We start from the raw sequence: 21670 nt of genomic DNA, 5'->3' as shown, positions 1-21670 counted from the left end.
TAATATGAAGGCCATAGTCAAAGCTGGAATCCCATGCTTCCATCCCAGTCTCCAATAGACATTAGGGTTTTTTAGGTTCCTAGATGCTTTTTGTAGCATTTTCTTTCTGTTTCTAGAAGCAAAATAGTGTTATCCTATGTGTCCATGGACACTACTTTAGGCTATTAGCATTTTTTGAGCTTTAGTGCCTAGGAGCAGTTTCTGGAGCGTTTTCAAGCAGAAAAAAACACTGAATGCTCCTAATTGCTTCTAAATGCTACTAACAGCTTTTTAGAGCTTTTTTTTTTCCTTCATGTACAGCTAAAACACTAATAAAAGGCTAATGGTCATAAAATCTTATAAAAGCTACTAAAATGCTATTGTCAGCATTTTTCATCAAGCATTTTTTGAGCTAATGAAAAAAACACTAGTGTGCATGGAGCCTAAATTGATTTCTAATGCCAGGTCAAGCTGGTCGATATATCAGATCTCATAAGAAATCCCCCAACCACAAAAATTCTCCTGTCTAGCTTTAAGTGATTGTAAATTCTTTTTATTTTAAATAACAAACATGTTCTACTTACCTGCTCTGTGCAGTGGTTTTACACAGAGTGACCCGACCCCTCCTCTTCTTGGGTCCCTCTTCTGTGCTTTTGGCCCTTCCCTCCTGTTTAGTGCCCCCACTGCAGGCAGCTTGCTATGGGGGCACCCGAGCCAACCCGCAGCTCCATGTGCCCATTCATACTCGGAGCCGGAACCCAGCCCTGCCCCCTCTCTCTCCTGATTGGCTGACTGATTTTGGTTGACAGCAGTGGGAGCCAATAGCGCTGTGCTGCTCTATTTAGCCAATGAGTAGGGGAGTCCCGGGCAGCTGAGAAACTCATGCAACATCGCTGGATAAAGATGGGCCTCAGGGAGGCTGCAGCACACAGGTTTTTTTTATCTTAATGCATTTAATGCGTTAAGATTAAAAAAAAAAAAAAAAACTGTCTTTGCAATCCACCTAAGTCATCATTGCGCTGTCTCAATTCAAGACAATAACGCTTATGTCCTGGAATTACAAATGGCAGCATGGGGGTGGGGGAGCTCCAATGCAAAAAGTTCCAGTTCTGTTTTAAGGCAAGCACTGCAATAACTGAAAATAGACTACGATTTCCCTATAATGCATGTAGTTTCATCTTAATGTACACTTCAGACTTGACACATTATGAACTGTGCTTTTACAGAGATCATATTTTTGCTTACATTACTCCATTTACGACGGTATAAGAAAGGAAGTACAAAAGCCACTGCTGTTAGCATCACTGTGGTCACCATAAGAATACGATGCACCTGGTAAAAGAAGAAACAACAAATGTAAGACTCTAAAAACTTTGTAGACTCTTGGTCTATTTTAAAATAACTGGTTACATAAGGGGAAGCATTTGACTGGTTTCAACTGTTTCATTGGACCGATGACATGGGGGAACTTTGTCTAACTCAAAAGCTACATGCTAGCTTCAGGGGAACAAAGAAGCTGCAAACCATTATTGGAGGTAAGGCAACTGCTGTGGAACTAGTATGCAGCTTTTTAGGAACACCTAGTCAAACCTGGCTTGCTGTGCCATGGGTCCTTCTGAGGACATCACTATTGGAGTCTAGTAGTGATGTAGGAGCTAGTAGGAGGAACCAAAACACAGGGCAGGGGACCAGGTGTCTGACAAGGCCATTGTGCTGGCAAGTCAACTGTCGCTTTCAAAGGACCACAATAAAAAAAAAAAAAAGTTGTATTCTGGGAGGGGCTAAGGTCTATCACCCAGCATCATCTCGACAATCATGTCAGGATCCACCGCCTTCTTTTTTCCTCTGTATGACTGACATTGCCTCATGCAAGTCTGAGCACTCCCTGAAGTTCAGCTGTGCTTCAGCTCATCTGAAGAAAAATTAAATTATATTTTTCTTGTACAGTGCAGTCTCCTGGAGTTGCACCCCCCCCCTCCCCCAGCTTAGCATACCGTTATGTGCCTCCCGTTTCTTGTTGGCAGTGGGAGGTCACATTGCCATGGAAACAGAGCCACATGACAAGCATGCGCGTTCAAGCTTGTGGCGTAATCGACCCCTCTAAACTTTCAAACCTGAAGTAGACTGCTACTTAGCCCTAACCAGGACTTCGAATGGGGACACAGCAAAAACGGAGCAACAGATGAAAGAAATAACAGCTTATCTAAGGGGAGGGTAGGTAGTGCCATTTGTACTAGGCTCTTCTCCTTTAAATTTTCAGCTTTGCAAATTTACTTAAAGTGACCCATCTTCTAAATGATCCATACTGTATATTTAATGCTAGCTTAAAAAAAAAAAAAAAAGAAAAAAAAAAAGAAGACGAAGGACTTGTCTAATATAATAATCTGTTCCTCACCTGGAACCAAATTTTCACTCCACACAATGTTGATGTTGGCCAGATTGGTTTGACGAAGCCAGGTAGATAGTGCTATTTATTTGTACTATGCCATTCTTCTCCTTTAAATTTATTTTCAACTTTGCAAATTTACTTAAAAGTGACCCATCTTCTAAAAGAGCCATACTGTATATTTAATGCTAGCTTAAAAAAAAAAAAAGGAGCAAGGACTTGTTTAATATAATAATCTGTTCCTCACCTGGAACCAAATCTTCACTCCACACAATGTTGATGTTGGCCAGATAGGTTTGAAGAAGCGGGCGACAAGAACACCAATGCTAACCGTGGTCATCCAGGCCAGGAACATCATTGCACCTATTAAAGAAATAAGTAATGGGAAAATCTGCCCCAATACGACTGTACCTGTTGTCCAATATTTGCAATTTTGGTTTCAAATACAGTTAAATTGTATTTGTAAATTTCTTTAAAAATTTTGAATATAGAAGGCTTCATCTCCCACCATCCCTATTTGTCTTTTTGACAAACCTAAATGAGACAATGAGGGGAAATGCTTAAAGCGAAGCTTCAACCTCTGGATACAATGTTGAGCACATGCACTCAACTTCTTTGGTCGACCATGGCGAGGCCTATTCTGTCCTGTTAAGCGGCTGTATTGTCTTGGCCACCGTGCTGCAGCTCAGTTTCAGGGTCTTGGCAATCTTCCTATATTGTAGCAAATCTTCCTATAGCCTAGGCCATCTTTATGTAGAGCAACAATTCTTTTTTTCAGATCCTCAGAGAGTTCTTTGCCATGAGGTGTCATGTTGAACTTCCAGTGACCAGTATGAGAGAGTGAGAGCAATAACACCAAATTTACCAAACCTGCTCCCCATTCACACCTGAGACCTTGTAACACTAACGAGTCACATGACACCGGGGAGGGAAAATGGCTAATTAGGCCTTTTGTTGCCAGCGGTTTAGACATTAATGGTTGTGTGTTGAGGTATTTTGAGGGGACAGCATATTTACACTGTTATACAAGTGTCATTTCTTCAGTGTGGTTACATGAAAAGATATAAGATATTTAAAAAATGTGAGGGGTGTATGCACACACACAGTATCTCACAAAAGTGAGTACATCCCTCACATTTTTGTAAATATTTTGTTATATCTTTTCATGTGACAACACTGAAGAAATTACACTTTGCTACAATGTAAAGTAGTGAGTGTACAGCTTGTATAACAGTGTACATTTGCTGTCCCCTCAAAATAACTCAACACACAGCAATTAATGTCTAAACCACTGGAAACAAAAGTGAGTACACCCCTAAGTGAAAATTTCCAAAATGGGGGCAATTAGCCATTTTCCCTCCTCTGTGTCATATGACTCGTTAGTGTTACAAGGTCTCAGGTGTGAATGGGGAGCAGGTGCGTTAAATTTGGTGTTATCGCTCAAACTCTCTTATACTGGTCACTGAATGTTCAACATGGCCACTCCTGGCAAAAAACTCTGAGGATCTGAAAGATAGCCAAGACCCAGAAACAGAGCTGCAGTGTGGTGGCCAAGACCATACAGCGGTTTAATAGGACAGGTTCCACTCAGAACAGGCCTCGCCATTGTCGACCAAAAAAGTTGAGTGCACGTGCTCAGCGTCATATCCAGAGGTTGTCTTTGGGAAATAGACGTATGAGTGCTGCCAGCATTGCTGCAAGGGTTGAAGAGGTGGGAGCGGAGGTCAGCCTGTCAGTGCTCAGACCATACGCCGTACACTGCATCAAATTGGTCTGCATGGCTGTCATCCCAGAAGGAAGCCTATTCTAAAGATGATGCATAAGAAAGCCCACAGTTTGCTGTAGACAAGCAAACTAAGGACATGGATTACTGGAACCACGTCCTGTGGTCTGATCAGACCAAGATAAACTTCTTTGGTTCAGATAGTGTCAAGCGTGTATCGCAGTAACCAGATGAGGAGTACAAGGACAAGTGTGTCTTGCCTACAGTCAAGCATGGTGGTGGGAGTGTCATGTTCTGTGGCTGCATGAGTGTTGCCGGCATTGGGTATCTACAGTTCATTGAGGGAACCATGAATGCCAACATGTCTGTGACATACTGAAGCAGAGCATGATTCCCTCCCTTTGGAGACTGGGCTGCAGGTCAGTATTCCAACATGATAAATTACCCCAAACACACCTCCAAGGTGACCACTGCTTTGCTAAAGAAGCGGAGGGTAAAGATGATGGACTGGCCAAGCATGTCTCCAGAGCTAAACTCTATTGAGCATCTGTGGGGCATCCTCAAATGGGAGGTGGAGGAGAGCAAGGTCTCTAACATCCACCAGCTCTGTGATGTCGTCATGGAGGAGTGGAAGAGGACTCCAGTGCCCAAGAGGGTTAAGGCAGTGCTGGAAAATAATGGTGGCCACACAAAATATTGACACTTTGGGCCTAATTAGGACATTTTACCTTAGGGGTGTACTCACTTTTGTTGCCAGGGGTTTAGACATTAATGGAGTTATTTTGAGGGGACAGTAAATTTACACTGTTATACAAGCTGTACACTCACTACCTTACATTGTAGCAAAGTGTAATTTCTTCAGTGTTGTCACATGAAAAGATAATAAAATATTTACAAAAATGTGAGGGGTGTACTCACTTTTGTGAGATATTGTGTGTGTGTATATATATATATATATATATATATATATATATATATATATATATATATATATATATATATATATATATATATATATATATATATATATATATATTATATACATACACATATACATACACACAGTGGGTACGGAAAGTATTCAGACCCCCTTAAATTTTTCACTCTTTGTTATATTGCAGCCATTTGCTAAAATCATTTAAGTTCATTCTTCTTCCTCATGAATGTACACATAGCACCCCATACTGACAGAAAAACACAGAATTGTTGACATTGTTGCAGATTTATTAAAAAAGAAGAACTGAAATATCACATGGTCCTAAGTATTCAGACCCTTTGCTCAGTATTTAGTAGAAGCCCCCTTTTAAACTAATACAGCCAGGAGTCTTTTTGGGAAAGATGCAACAAGTCTTTCACACCTGGATTTGGGGATCCTCTGCCATTCCTTCTTGCAGATCCTCTCCAGTTCTGTCAGGTTGGATGGTAAACGTTGGTGGACAGACATTTTTAGGTCTCTCCAGAGATGCTCAATTGGGTTTAAGTCAGGGCTCTGGCTGGGCCATTCAAGAACAGTCACGGAGTTGTTGTGAAGCCACTCCTTCGTTATTTTAGCTGTGTGCTTAGGGTCATTGTCTTGTTGGAAGGTAAACCTTCGACCCAGTCTGAGGTCCAGAGCACTCTGGAGAAGGTTTTTGTCCAGGATATCCCTGTACTTGGCCGCATTCATCTTTCCCTCGATTGCAACCAGTCGTCCTGTCCCTGCAGCTGAAAAACACCCCCACAGCATGATGCTGCCACCACCATGCTTCACTGTTGGGACTGTATTGGACAGGTGATGAGCAGTGCCTGGTTTTCTCCACACATACCGCTTAGAATTAAGGCCAAAAAGTTCTATTTTGGTCTCATCAGACCAGAGAATCTTATTTCTCACCATCTTGGAGTCCTTCAGGTGTTTTTTAGCAAACTCCATGCGGGCTTTCATGTGTCTTACACTGAGGAGAGGCTTCCGTCGGGCCACTCTGCCATAAAGCCCCGACTGGTGGAGGGCTGCAGTGATGGTTGACTTTCTACAACTTTCTCCCATCTCCTGAGTGCATCTCTGGAGCTCAGCCACAGTGATCTTTGGGTTCTTCTTTACCTCTCTCACCAAGGCTCTTCTCCCCCGATTGCTCAGTTTGGCCGGACGGCCAGCTCTAGGAAGGGTTCTGGTCGTCCCAAATGTCTTCCATTTGAGGATTATGGAGGCCACTGTGCTCTTAGGAACCTTAAGTGCAGCAGAAATCTTTTTGTAACCTTGGCCAGATCTGTGCCTTGCCACAATTCTGTCTCTGAGCTCTTCAGGCAGTTCCTTTGACCTCATGATTCTCATTTGCTCTGACATGCATTGTGATCTGGAAGGTCTTATATAGACAGGTGTGTGGCTTTCCTAATCAAGTCCAATCAGTATAATCAAACACAGATGGACTCAAATGAAGGTGTAGAACCATCTCAAGGATGATCAGAAGAAATGGAAAGCACCTGAGTTAAATATATGAGTGTCACAGCAAAGGGTCTGAATACTTAGGACCATGTAATATTTCAGTTTTTCTTTTTTATTAAATCTGCAACAATGTCAACAATTCTGTGTTTTTCTGTCAGTATGGGGTGCTATGTGTACATTCATGAGGAAGAAGAATGAACTTAAATGATTTTAGCAAATGGCTGCAATATAGCAAAGAGTGAAAAATTTAAGGGGGTCTGAATACTTTCCGTACCCACTGTATATATATATATATATATATATATATATATATATATATATATATATATATATATATATATATTATATATACATATATATATATATACATACACACACACACACACACACATACACATACACACTTTCAATTACTTTTTTCAATTTACAATTACAAATTACAATTTTCCAAGAATCATTTCTTATTGTCAGCACAAAGATTATGAGGTCTTATCACATAGCCACTCATAGTTTGCAAGTGCATACAGTATGAGTGCAACGGTGTTGAAAGGGTGCATAATTTTGATAATGGAATACATATTGCACAACATAACACTGCCAGTAAAGGGCATGTCGATTGTTCAATTCTTTTCTAGGAAGGGAAGTTTTCTTCTGGCTATACAAAAATACTAACTGAACTGTAATAGGCCACTTTACATTACATTTTTAAAGCCGCTGTAGTAAAGATCTTCTGATTAACCTGCGGGGCCCTGGACAACATGACCTGAATTGCAATACTTGAGGGACATAAATTAGACTGGGTCTGTAACCTACAGACTCCCAGCCTATAGTACTGGCTCAGGTGAGGGTGGTCAAGAGTATGGTCAAACTGTGGAATTGTACACTGTATTGTATGTAATCATGCTCAAGGTAAATAAAAGGTCTTATAAAATGTAATGGTCAAATAAAAAGCATGAACTTACCATGAAATTTGATGAGTATCGGAGCTCGTGATCCTCCAACATCCTCAGGAGTTCCGCTAACATTAAACATTTTGTTGGTTATTAGGGGTTGTCTATGATGTCTTCTGATCAGTCCTTAAAAATAATATTTATAAAAGTTACAGTGTGGTTTGTGAAAATACGGCTACAAGATTAAATGTACAGAGCCATACCATTTTCAGCATCCCCATCAGCTAAGAATATGTAGTAACTGCCATTTAAAGGAAACCTCTCTAAAGATGATGGAATTTGGATGGCCCTGCGGAAAGAACATTGAAGGACTCCGTCTGCCACACGCCATGCAACGTCCTGCAGAACATCCTGTAGCCATGACATCAAACAATATTTATCATTATAGTATGGACAGGCAAAATTAAACTGGTAAGCATCTCAAAAAGAAAAACAAAATGTATAAAACAAAAACAATAAATGAAAGTAATATCAAATCGCTCTATTAATCAATGTGCTAAAAGAGAACTGTGCATACAATTCCAATCAAGTCTCTATAACAATCAATGTGCTTTGGAAACCTTAAAATTGTGCCAAAAATAAAAGTTATCTTAGAAAATATATGCCAAATATATGCAAGTCCTTTTTATCTTGTGAATTTGTATTTCACAAAGTGCCACAGTGTCAAGACAGTAGAGAAACCTTCACATCCATACACATCGCTTCAGTTGATTCCTCCTATTAATGTCAGGATATACAAATCACAAAGAAGGGGCCTCATTGGGCAAAACCATAAAGTATATTTACTAAAATCCAACATGTAAAACAATTGCACTCACATAATCCAGTGCCACACATTCCGCACACTAATGCCTCGTACACACGCAACGATTATCGGCCGACCGATCGTCCGACTTTTGTCCAGAGTGGTGTTTTGTTGGTTGGAATGTGCCTAGACTGCACACGAATTTTCTCGGCCAACAAAAATCTACTTCAGAAGTGATGTCATGTGCTGGTTTACTTTCCGTGTGTTTTTTCTTCTCTGAGCATGCCCAGTCTTGCTCATCAGATTTTTGTCTGCCCGAAATCTGTACTGACTGACGGAAAATCGGCCGTTGTGTTGACGGCCAACAAAAATTTTATGGCCTGCACACCAGATTTTTTTTCGGCCGAAAAGTCGGAGTCGGTTGTCGGAAGCATCATACTAACAAGCCGAAAACCGGCCGATCGGACGTTGGCCGAAAATTCCCAGCCAATAATCGATGCGTGTGTACGAGGCATTAGAGATGAAAGCTTTTTTCTGTTGGAGTGCCGCCACTTCAAACTGCTATCCTTGAAGCGGACGTGTGTTCCACAAACCCAGAAGCAGAAACCGGAAGGGACGTCACATGCAGTAACCAAGCCTTGACATGTTTCGGCCAAAACTTCTTCTGGGTTTGTGAAACACACGCTGGCTTCAAGGATAGCAGTGTGAAGTGGTGCCACTCCCTCTAAAGAAGTGGTTCTCAACTCCTGTCCTCAGGACCCACTAACAGACCAGGTTTGCAAGATGACTGAAATGCATCACAGGTGATATTTGCTGATCAGTGATTGCAGTATTCTAGTCTGCATCTCCCCAAGGTAATACCTAAAATCTGGCATGTTAGTGGGTCCTGAGGACAGGAGTTGAGAACCATTGCGCTAAAGGAATAGGCTTTTAGCTCTTAGTGCTCAGAATGTGTGGCACTGGAATATGTGAGTGCAATTGTTTTACATGTTGATTTTAATAAAACTTACCACCAAAAAGGTTTCATTGCAAGATAAGGCTATCAGTTCAGAAAAACGCCTCGCAGAGGATATAGCAACGAGGATAGAGAGAGAAGGAAGGTCTCCAATTCAACCAAATGGCAGTCTCAGAAGTGCAAAGAGAATTAGGTTCTTCCAAGCTGGCCCAAAACGAACGTCCCTAATCTCTCAACCTGCTGGATGTGTGGTAATACTGTATATACCGTAGCTTCGACTACATACAGTATACCGCGCTGAGCCAATCACGTTGAGTGATGTATTCTATTAATGGATACAAAGTCTGCTCGGATTGGCGGAGTCAGAGAGGCAGGCTGATGATGTTACATCCTCTGACTCAGCCAATCCAAACTGGCTTTGTATTCATTATTAGGAGTACATAGTTCGCTGTGATTGGCTCAGCCCAATATACTGTATGTAGCCGAAGCTACGGTACATACAGTATTACCGCACCTCCAGCCGGCTGAGAGACTAAGGACATTTGTTTTGGGCTGACAGATTAGTGGGTGTAAATGGCTGAAGGGGGGGGGGGGGGTAGTCTTATACAGCAAGTATAGCCCAAAACCTATATTTTAACTGGAAAATGAGGGGGGTTGTCTTATACACCCAGTCGTCTTATACGCCAGCAGCATTTGCGGTAAATGGTATGACCAAAATTTGTTGTAGCATATATAGAATGAATCCATGGTACATTCAATCCAGTGGGAACAGTTCAAGATACTGGTTATGTAAGAATCTGGGGAATGTCTTTTAGGACCACACAAGGCTATTCCATCTGATCACAATTTTGAATTGCAAGTTTTTTTTGCCAACCATATGCACTACTTTGTGGATACAGGTGCACTTAAAATGGCCACACATTTTTTTTTTGGCTCATTTCAGATCTTCCAAATTTAATGGATACAAATGCCATACTCTCAGAAACCATTTTCATTATTGAATATCCCTCAAACACAGGTATATTTCTAGGTCAGTCTTTTTAACCCTTCCCAATTCTTCAGATACAGGCTACCTCAGATACCTTCTCTCATCTCCTGCTTGACATTGTTAATTTATTTACTAAAAGAGGTAGAAGGGTTACAGTCATACCCACCTACCCTCAGCAAAGTCAAGTGAATTGTTTCAGTGGCAAAATGGTAGCTGTGACAACATCCTACGACCAAGTGTCATAGACCAGAAAGAGTAATAGCTTACCGATACATTGACAAAAAAGATTTCAAGGGATCAGATGTGTAGCACATTATGCCATTCTTCAAAAACTTCATATACAGCAAGTATAATAAATCAGTGCTTACTAGTATGGAATTAATTGTGTGTATAGCTTTTCCCACATCACCCAAATTCAACCCACAATAGATCGCAAACTTTTGCTACCACCTTGTATTTGCTGAAACTGGAGTTTGCAATTAAAAAAAAATATATAATATTTTAATATACACTTTATGTTCATTTTAAAGGTTCAATGAAGTCTACATTGTCAATCCTGCAATGAATGCAACGTTGGGGAACCCAACCTATCAGTAACTGGTAGCGATGCTAACTACATCGCTCTGGCTGCCTTCATCAATACCTTTGAAGTAACCCCAAATTTGAGCATTTGGCCCTTTCCCAAAATATGAAAAAGCTGCCAGAAAGGGGTTAAATAAAACAGACTAAAAAAAGGAGGGCGGACCTAAGGACAATCGTTCCTAGTATTATTAGCATTACTAATTAAGATGTGAACAATTTTTTTTTTTTTTTTTTTTTAAGTAAAATAAAGGGAGGGGGGGGCAGAATCCAAAATACAGAAAATCCAACAGTACCGGAGATGCCATTTCTGGGTGCATCCGTCCTGTAGTGTATGCTGGGTTTACATCAACTGTGTTGCCATCTATCACACACAAGTAGTAGTCATCATCACCCTGCAAAAGCAAAAAAACAGAGATTGTAGGACAGCAAGTAATCAGTTACCACGTATAGAACCACAGCAGATGGCAATAATAAAAATCTGCTCAAATTGTAGGAATAAACTGTAAAATTGTGAAGGATGCAATACAATAATGATGATATTTTTAGCTGCCACACCTAAAGGCATAATACCCATTAGCTTAGAAATTACCCAGTTAAGTTGTCATGAGATGCAGGTACACAATGGGGAATCAAAAACAGCACAACAAGAAAAGATAAACAAGAGCGCCATTGCCAAGTACATAAAACGGGCAAACCAAACACCTAGTGTGGACTACTGGTCTTTCTGTAACTTGCCCATACATAACCGCTATTCAGCGTATACAAGGCGATTCTCTCTCCCCCCCCCATTACTGCCACACAAACAGTATTGGTTCCTCATTGGGTCAGACTCTCTAATAATTTCTGCTTTATTAGAGGAAATTTCCCAACCAGCTACTTCCCCCGAAATACCAACCTCCTGTGGTTGTGAATAGGGAAAGTAAAATTTTGTGAGTTTGCCATCATTATGAATGAATCCATGTTTCCAGCTATTCCATTACAGGAAAGCTTGAAAGACACCAAATTGGGACAATATGTGCCCTAATAAGACTTCACAACAATGCAAAGCAAGAGATTACTGGCTAGGCTCCGTTCACATGTAGGCGTTTTGGGGCGTTTTTGGGGAGTTTTTCTGCTCTAGGATCAGCTCTCAAAACGCCCAACAAGACAAATCCTATTAATTTCAATGGCCCCTGTTCACATCTGAGCGTTTTGACGCTGTGAGCAAAACGCCCAACGCTCAAAAAAGTACATGAGCTTCTTTTTGGGCAGATTACAGGCGTTTTCCATTGGTCTCTATTCAATCTAAAAACGCCTGCACAAAAATTGCGGTAAAAATCGCGGTAAAATTCGCCGCTAAAATCGCGCTAAAAACCGCGCGAAAACGCTACGCTCAGGTGTGAATGTAGCCTTAGGAATACCTGTTTGGCATAACATAATATTTTTATCTATTATTGGTACTTCTATAGCGCTGTCAATTTTTGCAGCACTTTACATCAGTCTCTGCCCTCAAGAAGCTTACAATTTAAGACTCATAGCTCACATTCATACATACACACATACTAGTGTCAATTTATCCAGGAGCCAAATTAACCACTTAAGGACCGGAAGGTTACGCGCCTCTTAACGACCAGGCTATTTTTTGTGTAATTTTAACTGACAATTGCGCGGTTATGCAACGTTGTAGCTAAATAACACTGATGACTTTTTTTCCCACAAAGAGAGCTTTCTTTTGGTGATATTTGATCACCTCTGCAGTCTTATATCTTGCGCTACAAACAAAAAAAGAGCGACAATTCTGAAAAAAAAAAAAAAAATATTTTTTACTTTCTGCTATAAGACATTGCTAATAAAATCAAAATCCTAATTTTAGTCAATTTAGGCCAATATGTATTCGGCCATATATTTTTTGGTAAAAAAAAATCCCAAGTGTATATTGATTGGTGTGCGCAAAAGTGATCGTGTCTACAAATTAGGGGATATATTTATGTCATATTTTTTTTTTTTTTACTAGTAATGGCAGCGATTAGCGATTTTTAGCTGGACTGCGACATTGCGGCTGACAGATCAGACACCTGACACTTTTGAGAAGACCAGTGCCATTAATACAGAATCAGTGCTAAAAATATGAACTTAAATGAATACTGTTTTATTTTCTGAATAATTAGGAGTTTACCCTGAACTTGACTAGCTATTTACTGAAGAGAAAGCTGCTCCAGGTGAGCACATTAGCCATCCATCCACAGCATAGCCAGGGTTTAGGTGAAGGCGCTAACACAGCTTGTCTGCAGATACACAATCAAAAGAAATCCGGAATTTCCTACTACACTTCACCTTTATTGAGCCTTCATGCAAAAGACATCACAGACAATGTGGGGTACAGTACAAGTTGACGCGTTTCGCACTGTGACTAGCTCTGTCTCATAACTTCATACACAAAAATACAATGAATCACAGATTATTCTGACTAGCTATTTAGGGTGAATAGCCAGGATAAAATCTCCATTAAAACTAAGGCTATTTTCACACAGCTGTTGCAAAAACATGGTCAAAAATGCATATCCAGTGCATGCGACTCAAACGCAGTAAAAACACCACTGTTTTTGATGCGTTTTCCATCCATTTCAATGGGGAGGTGCGTTTTTTTTTTTTTTTACAGCACCAAAAATGCAGCTTGCAGGGCTTTGAAACACAAACGGACCTGCAACTGACCAGTGTTAGAAAACTGATCAGTGTGAAAGCAGCCTAAAATGCGAGAAGGGAACCGAGCACAGTGTGAAAGTGTTAGTCAATGGTTTAATCTGAGAAAACCATTTGTGGTAACTTCAGATCAACAAAAACAGGTCACAAATCCAATGTTGTATTATCATACCAGAAGAGAAGGTTTTTTCCATTTGTCCAAAAGCTCCATCAAGCACCAGTTTTGCAGGTGCTAATCTGTTTTTCCCACATTACAATTCAGACTACTGCGGTGTATAGTTAGCCTCATTTATCCTCCCCCTCTTAATCTTTTTTTTTTTTTTTTCCCCCCATTAAACACCAAGCTTTTGACTATTGCAAAAACACACACACACACACCTTAGGCCAATAGATTTTTCATACAACTTTCTTCAGTCATGCCAAGAATTATCACTTTATTTCATTATTCAGTTTCTGATGTGACAAAGTACATGTAGTACGCTAGGTGCCTTGTGACTAGCTGCAATGTCAGACAGGCTGCCCCCTCTTGGCACACAGTCACCCAACACTGCAGCTAGCAAGGAGACAGCGGCTTTGATAGCGAGCGCCTGTCCAAAGCTCCCAGCACTTGCCAGGTAGAAGAAATGCAAACGGAAACGAGGTGCGTCAACCAAGGGGGTTAAGTCCATCTATGTAATCAGTCCCCTTCAGGAACTGAATGACGTTTTACAAAATGTACACAAGCAGTTTCTGTAATAGACTTGAATAAATTGATACACCAAATGGCAGACTTTCAATGTAATGCAGGTGGCCGGAAAAAAAAAAAAAAAAAAATGCTCAAACCTGGTTAGGAGGTTCCATCTTAGACCTCAAAATGTCTAACAAAAAAAGCATTTTGGTGGTGCCCAAGGTCAACAATCAACAACACAAAACATTACTGAAAACCAAGAGTGAAACTGAGAAATCTGGAACCTAAGCAACGTTTTGGACCTTCCTTTGGGTATCAAGCTCTCCAGACACGGCAAACAGTTGAACACAATCTGAAAATTACTTAGTATGAAGGGTTACAATCTGTAGCAGGTTACTGGTGAATGAACCTGCTTATAGGCTGAGTACTAACCATCCACTGATCATGTGACAAGGCAAACGACACATAACCTTTTCCTGGTCCGCTCAATTCAATCTGCATGGACTTCGCTTTCTTCTGGAAGGACAGGAAAAAGCACTGTACATCCCGCTCAGGGTCACAAGAAGTTGGATTCCTTATGCAGAATTTACTGTGGCCACATCCAGATGCACTGAACTAAAAATATGAATTAAACAAAACTTTAGTCAAACATTTTATATTACATGATAATAAACATGCTGTTAGATCGAATATATGCAACTTTTAAATCAAATATTACAGAATACTGGAAGTTTATGGGTTTGAAAACCTCAAACCGTTCATTCTAAGATTGAACAGTGAGCAGGGTTTGGGTTAACTACACAAAATTAACATTCAATACACGACAAATTATTCCAAAAGAGTTGATTACAGATACATCACAGCAGATGCAGATTTTTGTTATTACTACTACAGGTACAGAGCCTTGCGAAAGTATTTGGCCCCCTTGAACTTTGCGACCTTTTGCCACATTTCAGGCTTCAAACAAAGATATAAAAACTATTTTTTTGTGAAGAATCAACAACAAGTGCAACACAATCATGAAGTGGAACGAAATTTATTGGATATTTCAAACTTTGTTAACAAATAAAAAACTGAAAAATTGGGCATGCAAAATTATTCAGCCCCTTTACTTTCAGTGCAGCAAACTCTCTCCAGAAGTTCAGTGTGGATCTCTGAATGATCCAATGTTGACCTAAATGACTAATGATGATAAATAGAATCCACCTGTGTAATCAAGTCTCCGTATAAATGCACCTGCACTCTGATAGTCTCAGAGGTCCCTTTAAAGCGCAGAGAGCATCATGAAGAACAAGGAACACACCAGGCAGGTCCGAGATACTGTTGTGGAGAAGTTTAAAGCCGGATTTGGATACAAAAAGATTTCCCAAGCTTTAAACATCCCAAGGAGCACTGCAAGCGATAATATTGAAATGGGAGTATCAGACCACTGCAAATCTACGAAGACCTGGCCGTCCCTCTAAACTTTCAGCTCATACAAGGAGAAGACTGATCAGAGATGCAGCCAAGAGGCCCATGATCACTCTGGATGAACTGCAGAGATCTACAGCTGAGGTGGGAGACTCTGTCCATAGGATAACAATCAGTCGTATACTGCACAAATCTGGCCTTTATGGAAGAGTGGCAAGAAGAAAGCCATTTCTTAAAGATATCCATAAAAAGTGTTGTTTAAAGTTTGCCACAAGCCACCTGGGAGACACACCAAACATGTGGAAGGAGGTGCTCTGGTCAGATGAAACCAAAATTGAACTTTTTGGCAACAATGCAAAAGGTCAAGTTTGGCGTAAAAGCAACACAGCTCATCACCCTGAACACACCATCCCACTGTCAAACAGGGTGGTGGTAGCATCATGGTTTGGGCCTGCTTTTCTTCAGCAGGGACAGGGAAGATGGTTAAAATTGATGGGAAGATGGATGGAGCCAAATACAGGACCATTCTGGAAGAAAACCTGATGGAGTCTGCAAAAGACCTGAGACTGGGACGGAGATTTGTCTTCCAACAAGACAATCATCCAAAACATAAAGCAAAATCTACAATGAAATGGTTCACAAATAAAACATATCCAGGTGTTAGAATGGCCAAGTCAAAGTCCAGACCTGAATCCAATCGAGAATCTGTGGAAAGAACTGAAAACTGCTGTTCACAAACGCTCTCCATCCAACCTCACTGAGCTCTAGCTGTTTTGCAAGGAGGAATGGGCAAAAATGTCAGTCTCTCGATGTGCAAAACTGATTGAGACATACCCCAAGCGACTTACAGCTGTAAATCGCAGCAAAAGGTGGCGCTACAAAGTATTAACTTAAGGGGGCTGAATAATTTTGCACGCCCAGTTTTTCAGTTTTTTATTTGTTAAAAAAGTTTGAAATATCCAATAAATTTCGTTCCACTTCATGATTGTGTCCTACTTGTTGATTCTTCACAAAAAATGACAGTTTTATATATTTATGTTTGAAGCCTGAAATGTGGCAAAAAGGTCGCAAAGTTCAAGGGGGCCGAATACTTTCGCAAGGCACTAATATATATATATATATTATATATAAAAATAACTGACAAAATCGCTTCTGTTCAGATCCAGCCATTCCTAGTCCTGACCATAAGATATACAAATTCAATATACATTAATTTTAATCGAAAAAGGACAAAACCTGTCATGGGAGAAAACTGTCATTCTGATCCTCTGCCTTTAATAAATTCTAAGTCACTGACCTGAAACAAGCATGCAGGTCAGACCAGAATGTGAAAAGTTTGAAGTTTTAAAGCAGAGCTGCCTCCTCTCCTCCTCCGCTGCCACATTTATCACCTTTTGGGGGGGGGGGGGGGAGTGGGTACCTGGTTTTGACAGGTACCCGCTTCCACTTCCGACTCAGTTTTCTGCAGGGAAGTGAACCGGAAGATCAACCCCCCTCCTTCACCCGCCCCCACACACGACCTATTCACAAAGCGCAGCATGAGCCGCACATGCTCAGTAGGAAACCAGCTGTGGAGGCTTCACTGCTGGTTTCCCTTAGCCAAGATGGTGGTGCCAGCACCTGAGAGGTGATTTAAGACTCTGCTCTCGTGAGGACACCGCAGGATCCCTGGAAAGGTAAGTGCCCAAGAGCATAAGTCAGCAGCTACAGTATTTGTAGCTGCTGACTTCATTTTTTTTTTGGGGGGGGGGGGGGGGGGGAGCTCCTCTTTAGGCAATACCCTTTCTTGGTCAACTTAAGCAATTAAAGATTCAGGCTTTCGAAACAAGTTATCACTTGAACACAAAATTTTCCGCATTACAGTGGTTGTAAAGGCTTTTTAAAAAAAATAAAATAAACCTCTTTTGGGGTCCCCTGCCAGGGACCTTGGCTCCTCCTCTTCTCCAAGTGCTCTCATAGCAAGCAGCTTGCTATGGGGGCATTCCTACGGGCTCAAACCCAAACCCGGCTATGTGTCTATAGATACACATACAACCTGGCTTGGTCCCACCCCCAGGGAAGCTATTTTTGTTTGTTACACATACAACCTGGCTTGGTCCCACCCCCAGCTCCTTCCTCACAGGCTTTGACTGACAGCAGAAGGAGCCTATGAGTGAGGAGAGAGAAGAGAGAGGAGAAAAGCTTCTGCAGACGGGCACAGAACTGGATCAAGATTGGGCTCAATCTTGTTAGTCTACACCTGGAGGAGTTCACAGAGGAATTACCTCCCCTCGGGGTTGAATACGACTTATGCTGATTTTAATGTTCTTAAAAAATTTGGATGTGCTTGATGATTTTTTTTTGTAATTTGTTTATTCTGTATATAATAAAATTCCGATTTTTTTTTTTTATTTTTTTTTTTTTATACATATGCTTTCTGGTTTGATTACCTGTCTGGGAACAGTACCATTAAAAAAAAATATTCCTTTTTTTTTTGTTGCCCCTAGCTTTGTTTTTTTTTTTCTCATGTATATTTTTGGGATGTAGGTGCTCCTTTTTTTTTTTTACACACATATTACTATTGCCTGAAGCTATTTCTGTTTGTTACACATACAACCTGGCTTGGTCCCACCCCCAGCTCCTTCCTCACAGGCTTTGACCGATAGCAGAAGGAGCCTATGAGTGAGGAGAGAGAAGAGAGAGGAGAAAAGCTTCTGCAGACGGGCACAGAACTGGATCAAGATTGGGCTCGGGTAAGTGTTTAAAGGGGGGGGTAGATCTTTTGAAAGGACTTTTTTTTTTTATCTAAATGCAATAAGGTAAAAACCTTTTACTTGTACAACCACTTTAAATTGATGTGGTAAAAGACTACTACTTATATATCATCCAAATGCAGCCTGAGCAAGGTGATCAGCTATACAAGACATCATGTTGTACCCGCTGTGTTAGAGCTGACTTGGTTGGCATTGGCAATGCAGCAGGAGTTGAAATCTGTATGACAGGTGGAGGAGTAGTTTGAGAAACAACTGGTCCTGGAATTTTCACCCAGTAAATGGAGTATTTTGCAACAACAGTGACTCTAGAAAGCAGAAAAAAAAAAAACAATCATAGGTTTAATATGTGCAATGGGGATGTAACGATATCAAAATCTCACGGTACGATACAATTTCGATATTGACCTCACGGTACGATATTTATTGCGATATTGTGGAAATCAGCGTAAGTCATATACAACTCGGAGGGGAGGTAATTCCTCTGTGAATTCCTCGAGGTGTGGACTAACAATCAACTAGACATTCCCAGGAGTTCCCGACATGTTTCGCAGATAACCGCTTCCTCAGGGAAATGGGAAAGAAACTATAAAAAAAAGGAACAAACAGCATGGGTAAGATATGTACAGATGTGCGCAGTTATGAGCAAAACAACTGTTTTGCTTGCAACTGCGCACATCTGTACATATCTTACCCATGCTGTTGGTTCCTTTTTTTTTTTTTTTCTCTTCTTTGTTTCTTTCCTTTTCCCCTGAGGAAGTGGTTATCCGCGAAACATGTCGGGAACTCCTGGGAATGTCTAGTTGATTGTTAGTCTACACCTGGAGCAGTTCACAGAGGAATTACCTCCCCTCGGGGTTGAATACGACTTATGCTGATTTTAATGTTCTTAAAAAATTTGGATGTGCTTGATGATTTTTTTTTGTAATTTGTTTATTCTGTATATAATAAAATTTCGATATTTTTTTTTATACATCTGCTTTCTGGTTTGATTACCTGTCTGGGAACAGTACCATTAAAAAAAATATTCCTTTTTTTTTGTTGCCCCTAGCTTTGTTTTTTTTTCTCATGTATATTTTTGGGATGTAGGTGCTCCTTTTTTTTTTATACACATATTACTATTGCCTGAAGCTATTTCTGTTTTTTACGTAAGAAAATTATATAACCAATCTATTTTAAGAGAGGGAAATGCCCTCTCGAACAAATCTACCGTACTCATCAAAAAGATTTTTGTCCTCCATTCTAGTCTTGTGAAAATTTACAATTCTGGATTTTCCCCCACTTTCAGTCCAGGTGACAATGGTCATCAGCACAAATGGAGTGAATCTCTCCAGCAGCGGCAATAAAAAACGCTTACCCTTACAAGGGATTTTAACCCTTACCCTCCCTCTTACCACTGTATCTAAAAGTGAAAAAAAAAAAAAAAAAAAAAAAGGTTTTGATTCCAGATACTCTTTAACCACTTTAGGACCACAACATCCCCAATAGGAGCAGAGTTTAACATTTTCTGATTTTGGAGATTTTTCAAGTTTTGAACCAAATACATTTTAGCAAATAAAGTCTCTAATTTTTTTTTTTGTGAGAAGGAATAGGGGGGGGGGGGGAATATACGGGGATTTAATGTGGTAGGATATGGGATCTACATACTTTTTTCTCCATACATAGGTTTAAATTAGGGAGAAAAGGGGACAGAGTGACAAACAGAAAAAGTGTATGGCTTCTAATGGTACAAGGTGACATCAAAAAGTTTTGAGACTAGCTGTGTTTACAAGAAAGTACTTTATTGCTCTACGTTTACACACCATCACCTTCAAAATAGTCCCCTTGCCCAGCAACACAGCACTCCAGTGTTCCTGCCACTTCGGGAATGTGTCCTTGAAGTCTTCTTTTCAAAGCATGTCAAGAACCTTCTGCGATTTGTGCTGGATCTCCGCAATGGTGTCAACACGGCAACCTTTGAGCTGGATCTTCCTCTTCAGGAAGAGGGCAAAGCCTGCAGGAGCCAAATCTGGAGAGTAGGGTGGGTGAGATCATGTTGTTTCTGGCAAGAAACTCCCGTTTGTTCTGACTTGCTGTCCATGATGAAATTGATGTGGTAACGCACGTGGTCAGAATAGCAGCAGTTGCACAGCTCCCAATTTACATAGCACAATGACTTTTGGTACACTAACTTATGAAGGTTGGTGCTCCCTGTGACTGTGCGTGCAGCCTTGTGCTACATTCTGTCGGAGTGTTACAAAACTAGTTTCAAAAGTTTTTGATACCACCTCGTACATTTAATAAACTGCATTATACCTAAAGATCATCCATAAAGTTTGCCAAGTACAAAGATACCAGATAGATGGACTTTCCAGTTCTCCCATAAAGTGTTACTAAACCCAGGAATCTGCATTCACTATATCTGGTCTCCCATAGTACACAGAACATGGAAATGCAATTATTTTAATAAAAATAAACTGCTAAATACCTTTTTCTCATTAGCCGTATATAGCAGTTTTGTGACTTCTATCAGTTCCTAGTAAAGCTTGTAGGAGGAGTTTTCATTCTCCCCTGATCCTCTGTCTGGACAGTGCTGATTGGGCCTGTGCTGATCACATGCACTCCCAAGAAAAAGGAGAAACTCTGTAGCAATACACACCAAACTGAGCATGTGCAGCCTGACTCCTAACTCCTGTTCTATCACGAGATGGGTTGGAGTCAGGTAAAGGACGATCTGTGCACACAAGATCAAGCAGCCTTTATGCACAATGCAGAGAATTAACCCCTTAGGTTCCACAGTGAGTATAACAATGGTACTTTACTGCATATACAGAACGATTTTACTGTTGTGGGTTTAGCAACACTTTAAATAGCAAATATTACAGTCAATCTTTGCAAACTGGAGACCCCCCCCCCACATACCTTTTTCATGTTACATTATGATGCACAACGATAAGTACGTGTAAATCCATTCTGTAATACCAACACACTGTCATTGCAGGTCTGTAATTGATTAAAAGCTCAATGACATTGGGGAAGATTCACTAAAACTGGTGTAGAAAGAATGTGGTGCAGCTGTGAATGGTAAGCAGCTTCTAGATTTTAGCCCAAGTTCACACTGCTCCCAACTTCAAAGTCAGACCCCAGCGCGACTTTGGCATGCCTTGCATGCGACTTCTGTAACAGAAGTCAAAGCAAGTTGTCCCAAAGTTGGACCAAAAGTAGTGCAGGAACCTTTTTCTAAGTCGCAGCGACTTAAGTCGCAACTGATTAGAACCATTCCATTGCAGAGAAAGGGGTCCGACTTCTGATGCTACAAATGCTCCAAAGTCAGGGCAATTGTCGCATCAGTGTGAACCGAGCCAACCTGAACAAGCACTTTGAAAGTGTGAAACGCGTCTATCTCTGTACCCTATATACCTTTGACGTATGTTAATAAAAGATTCCTCTTCCTAGCA

General features: G+C 40.6%; 1 protein-coding gene across 1 annotated transcript in view; it reads right to left on the bottom strand.

Annotated features, from left to right (window-relative positions):
- Positions 1-21670, bottom strand: part of FRRS1 (ferric chelate reductase 1) — a 50660-nt gene that overhangs the window by 12819 nt on the left and 16171 nt on the right. The window contains exons 5-11 of the mRNA XM_082266133.1: positions 18400-18541; positions 14506-14688; positions 11021-11119; positions 7661-7808; positions 7470-7583; positions 2613-2728; positions 1225-1311 (exon numbers count right to left, since the gene is read on the bottom strand). Of these exons, the coding sequence (XP_082122259.1) occupies positions 1225-1311; positions 2613-2728; positions 7470-7583; positions 7661-7808; positions 11021-11119; positions 14506-14688; positions 18400-18541 (889 nt within the window). The remainder of the gene's footprint in view (positions 1-1224; positions 1312-2612; positions 2729-7469; positions 7584-7660; positions 7809-11020; positions 11120-14505; positions 14689-18399; positions 18542-21670) is intronic.

The sequence above is a fragment of the Pelophylax lessonae genome (genome assembly GCF_965119305.1).
Source record: "Pelophylax lessonae genome assembly, chromosome: 8".
Taxonomy (NCBI): Eukaryota; Metazoa; Chordata; class Amphibia; order Anura; family Ranidae; genus Pelophylax; species Pelophylax lessonae.
This window is presented reverse-complemented; position numbering and strand designations above follow the sequence as displayed.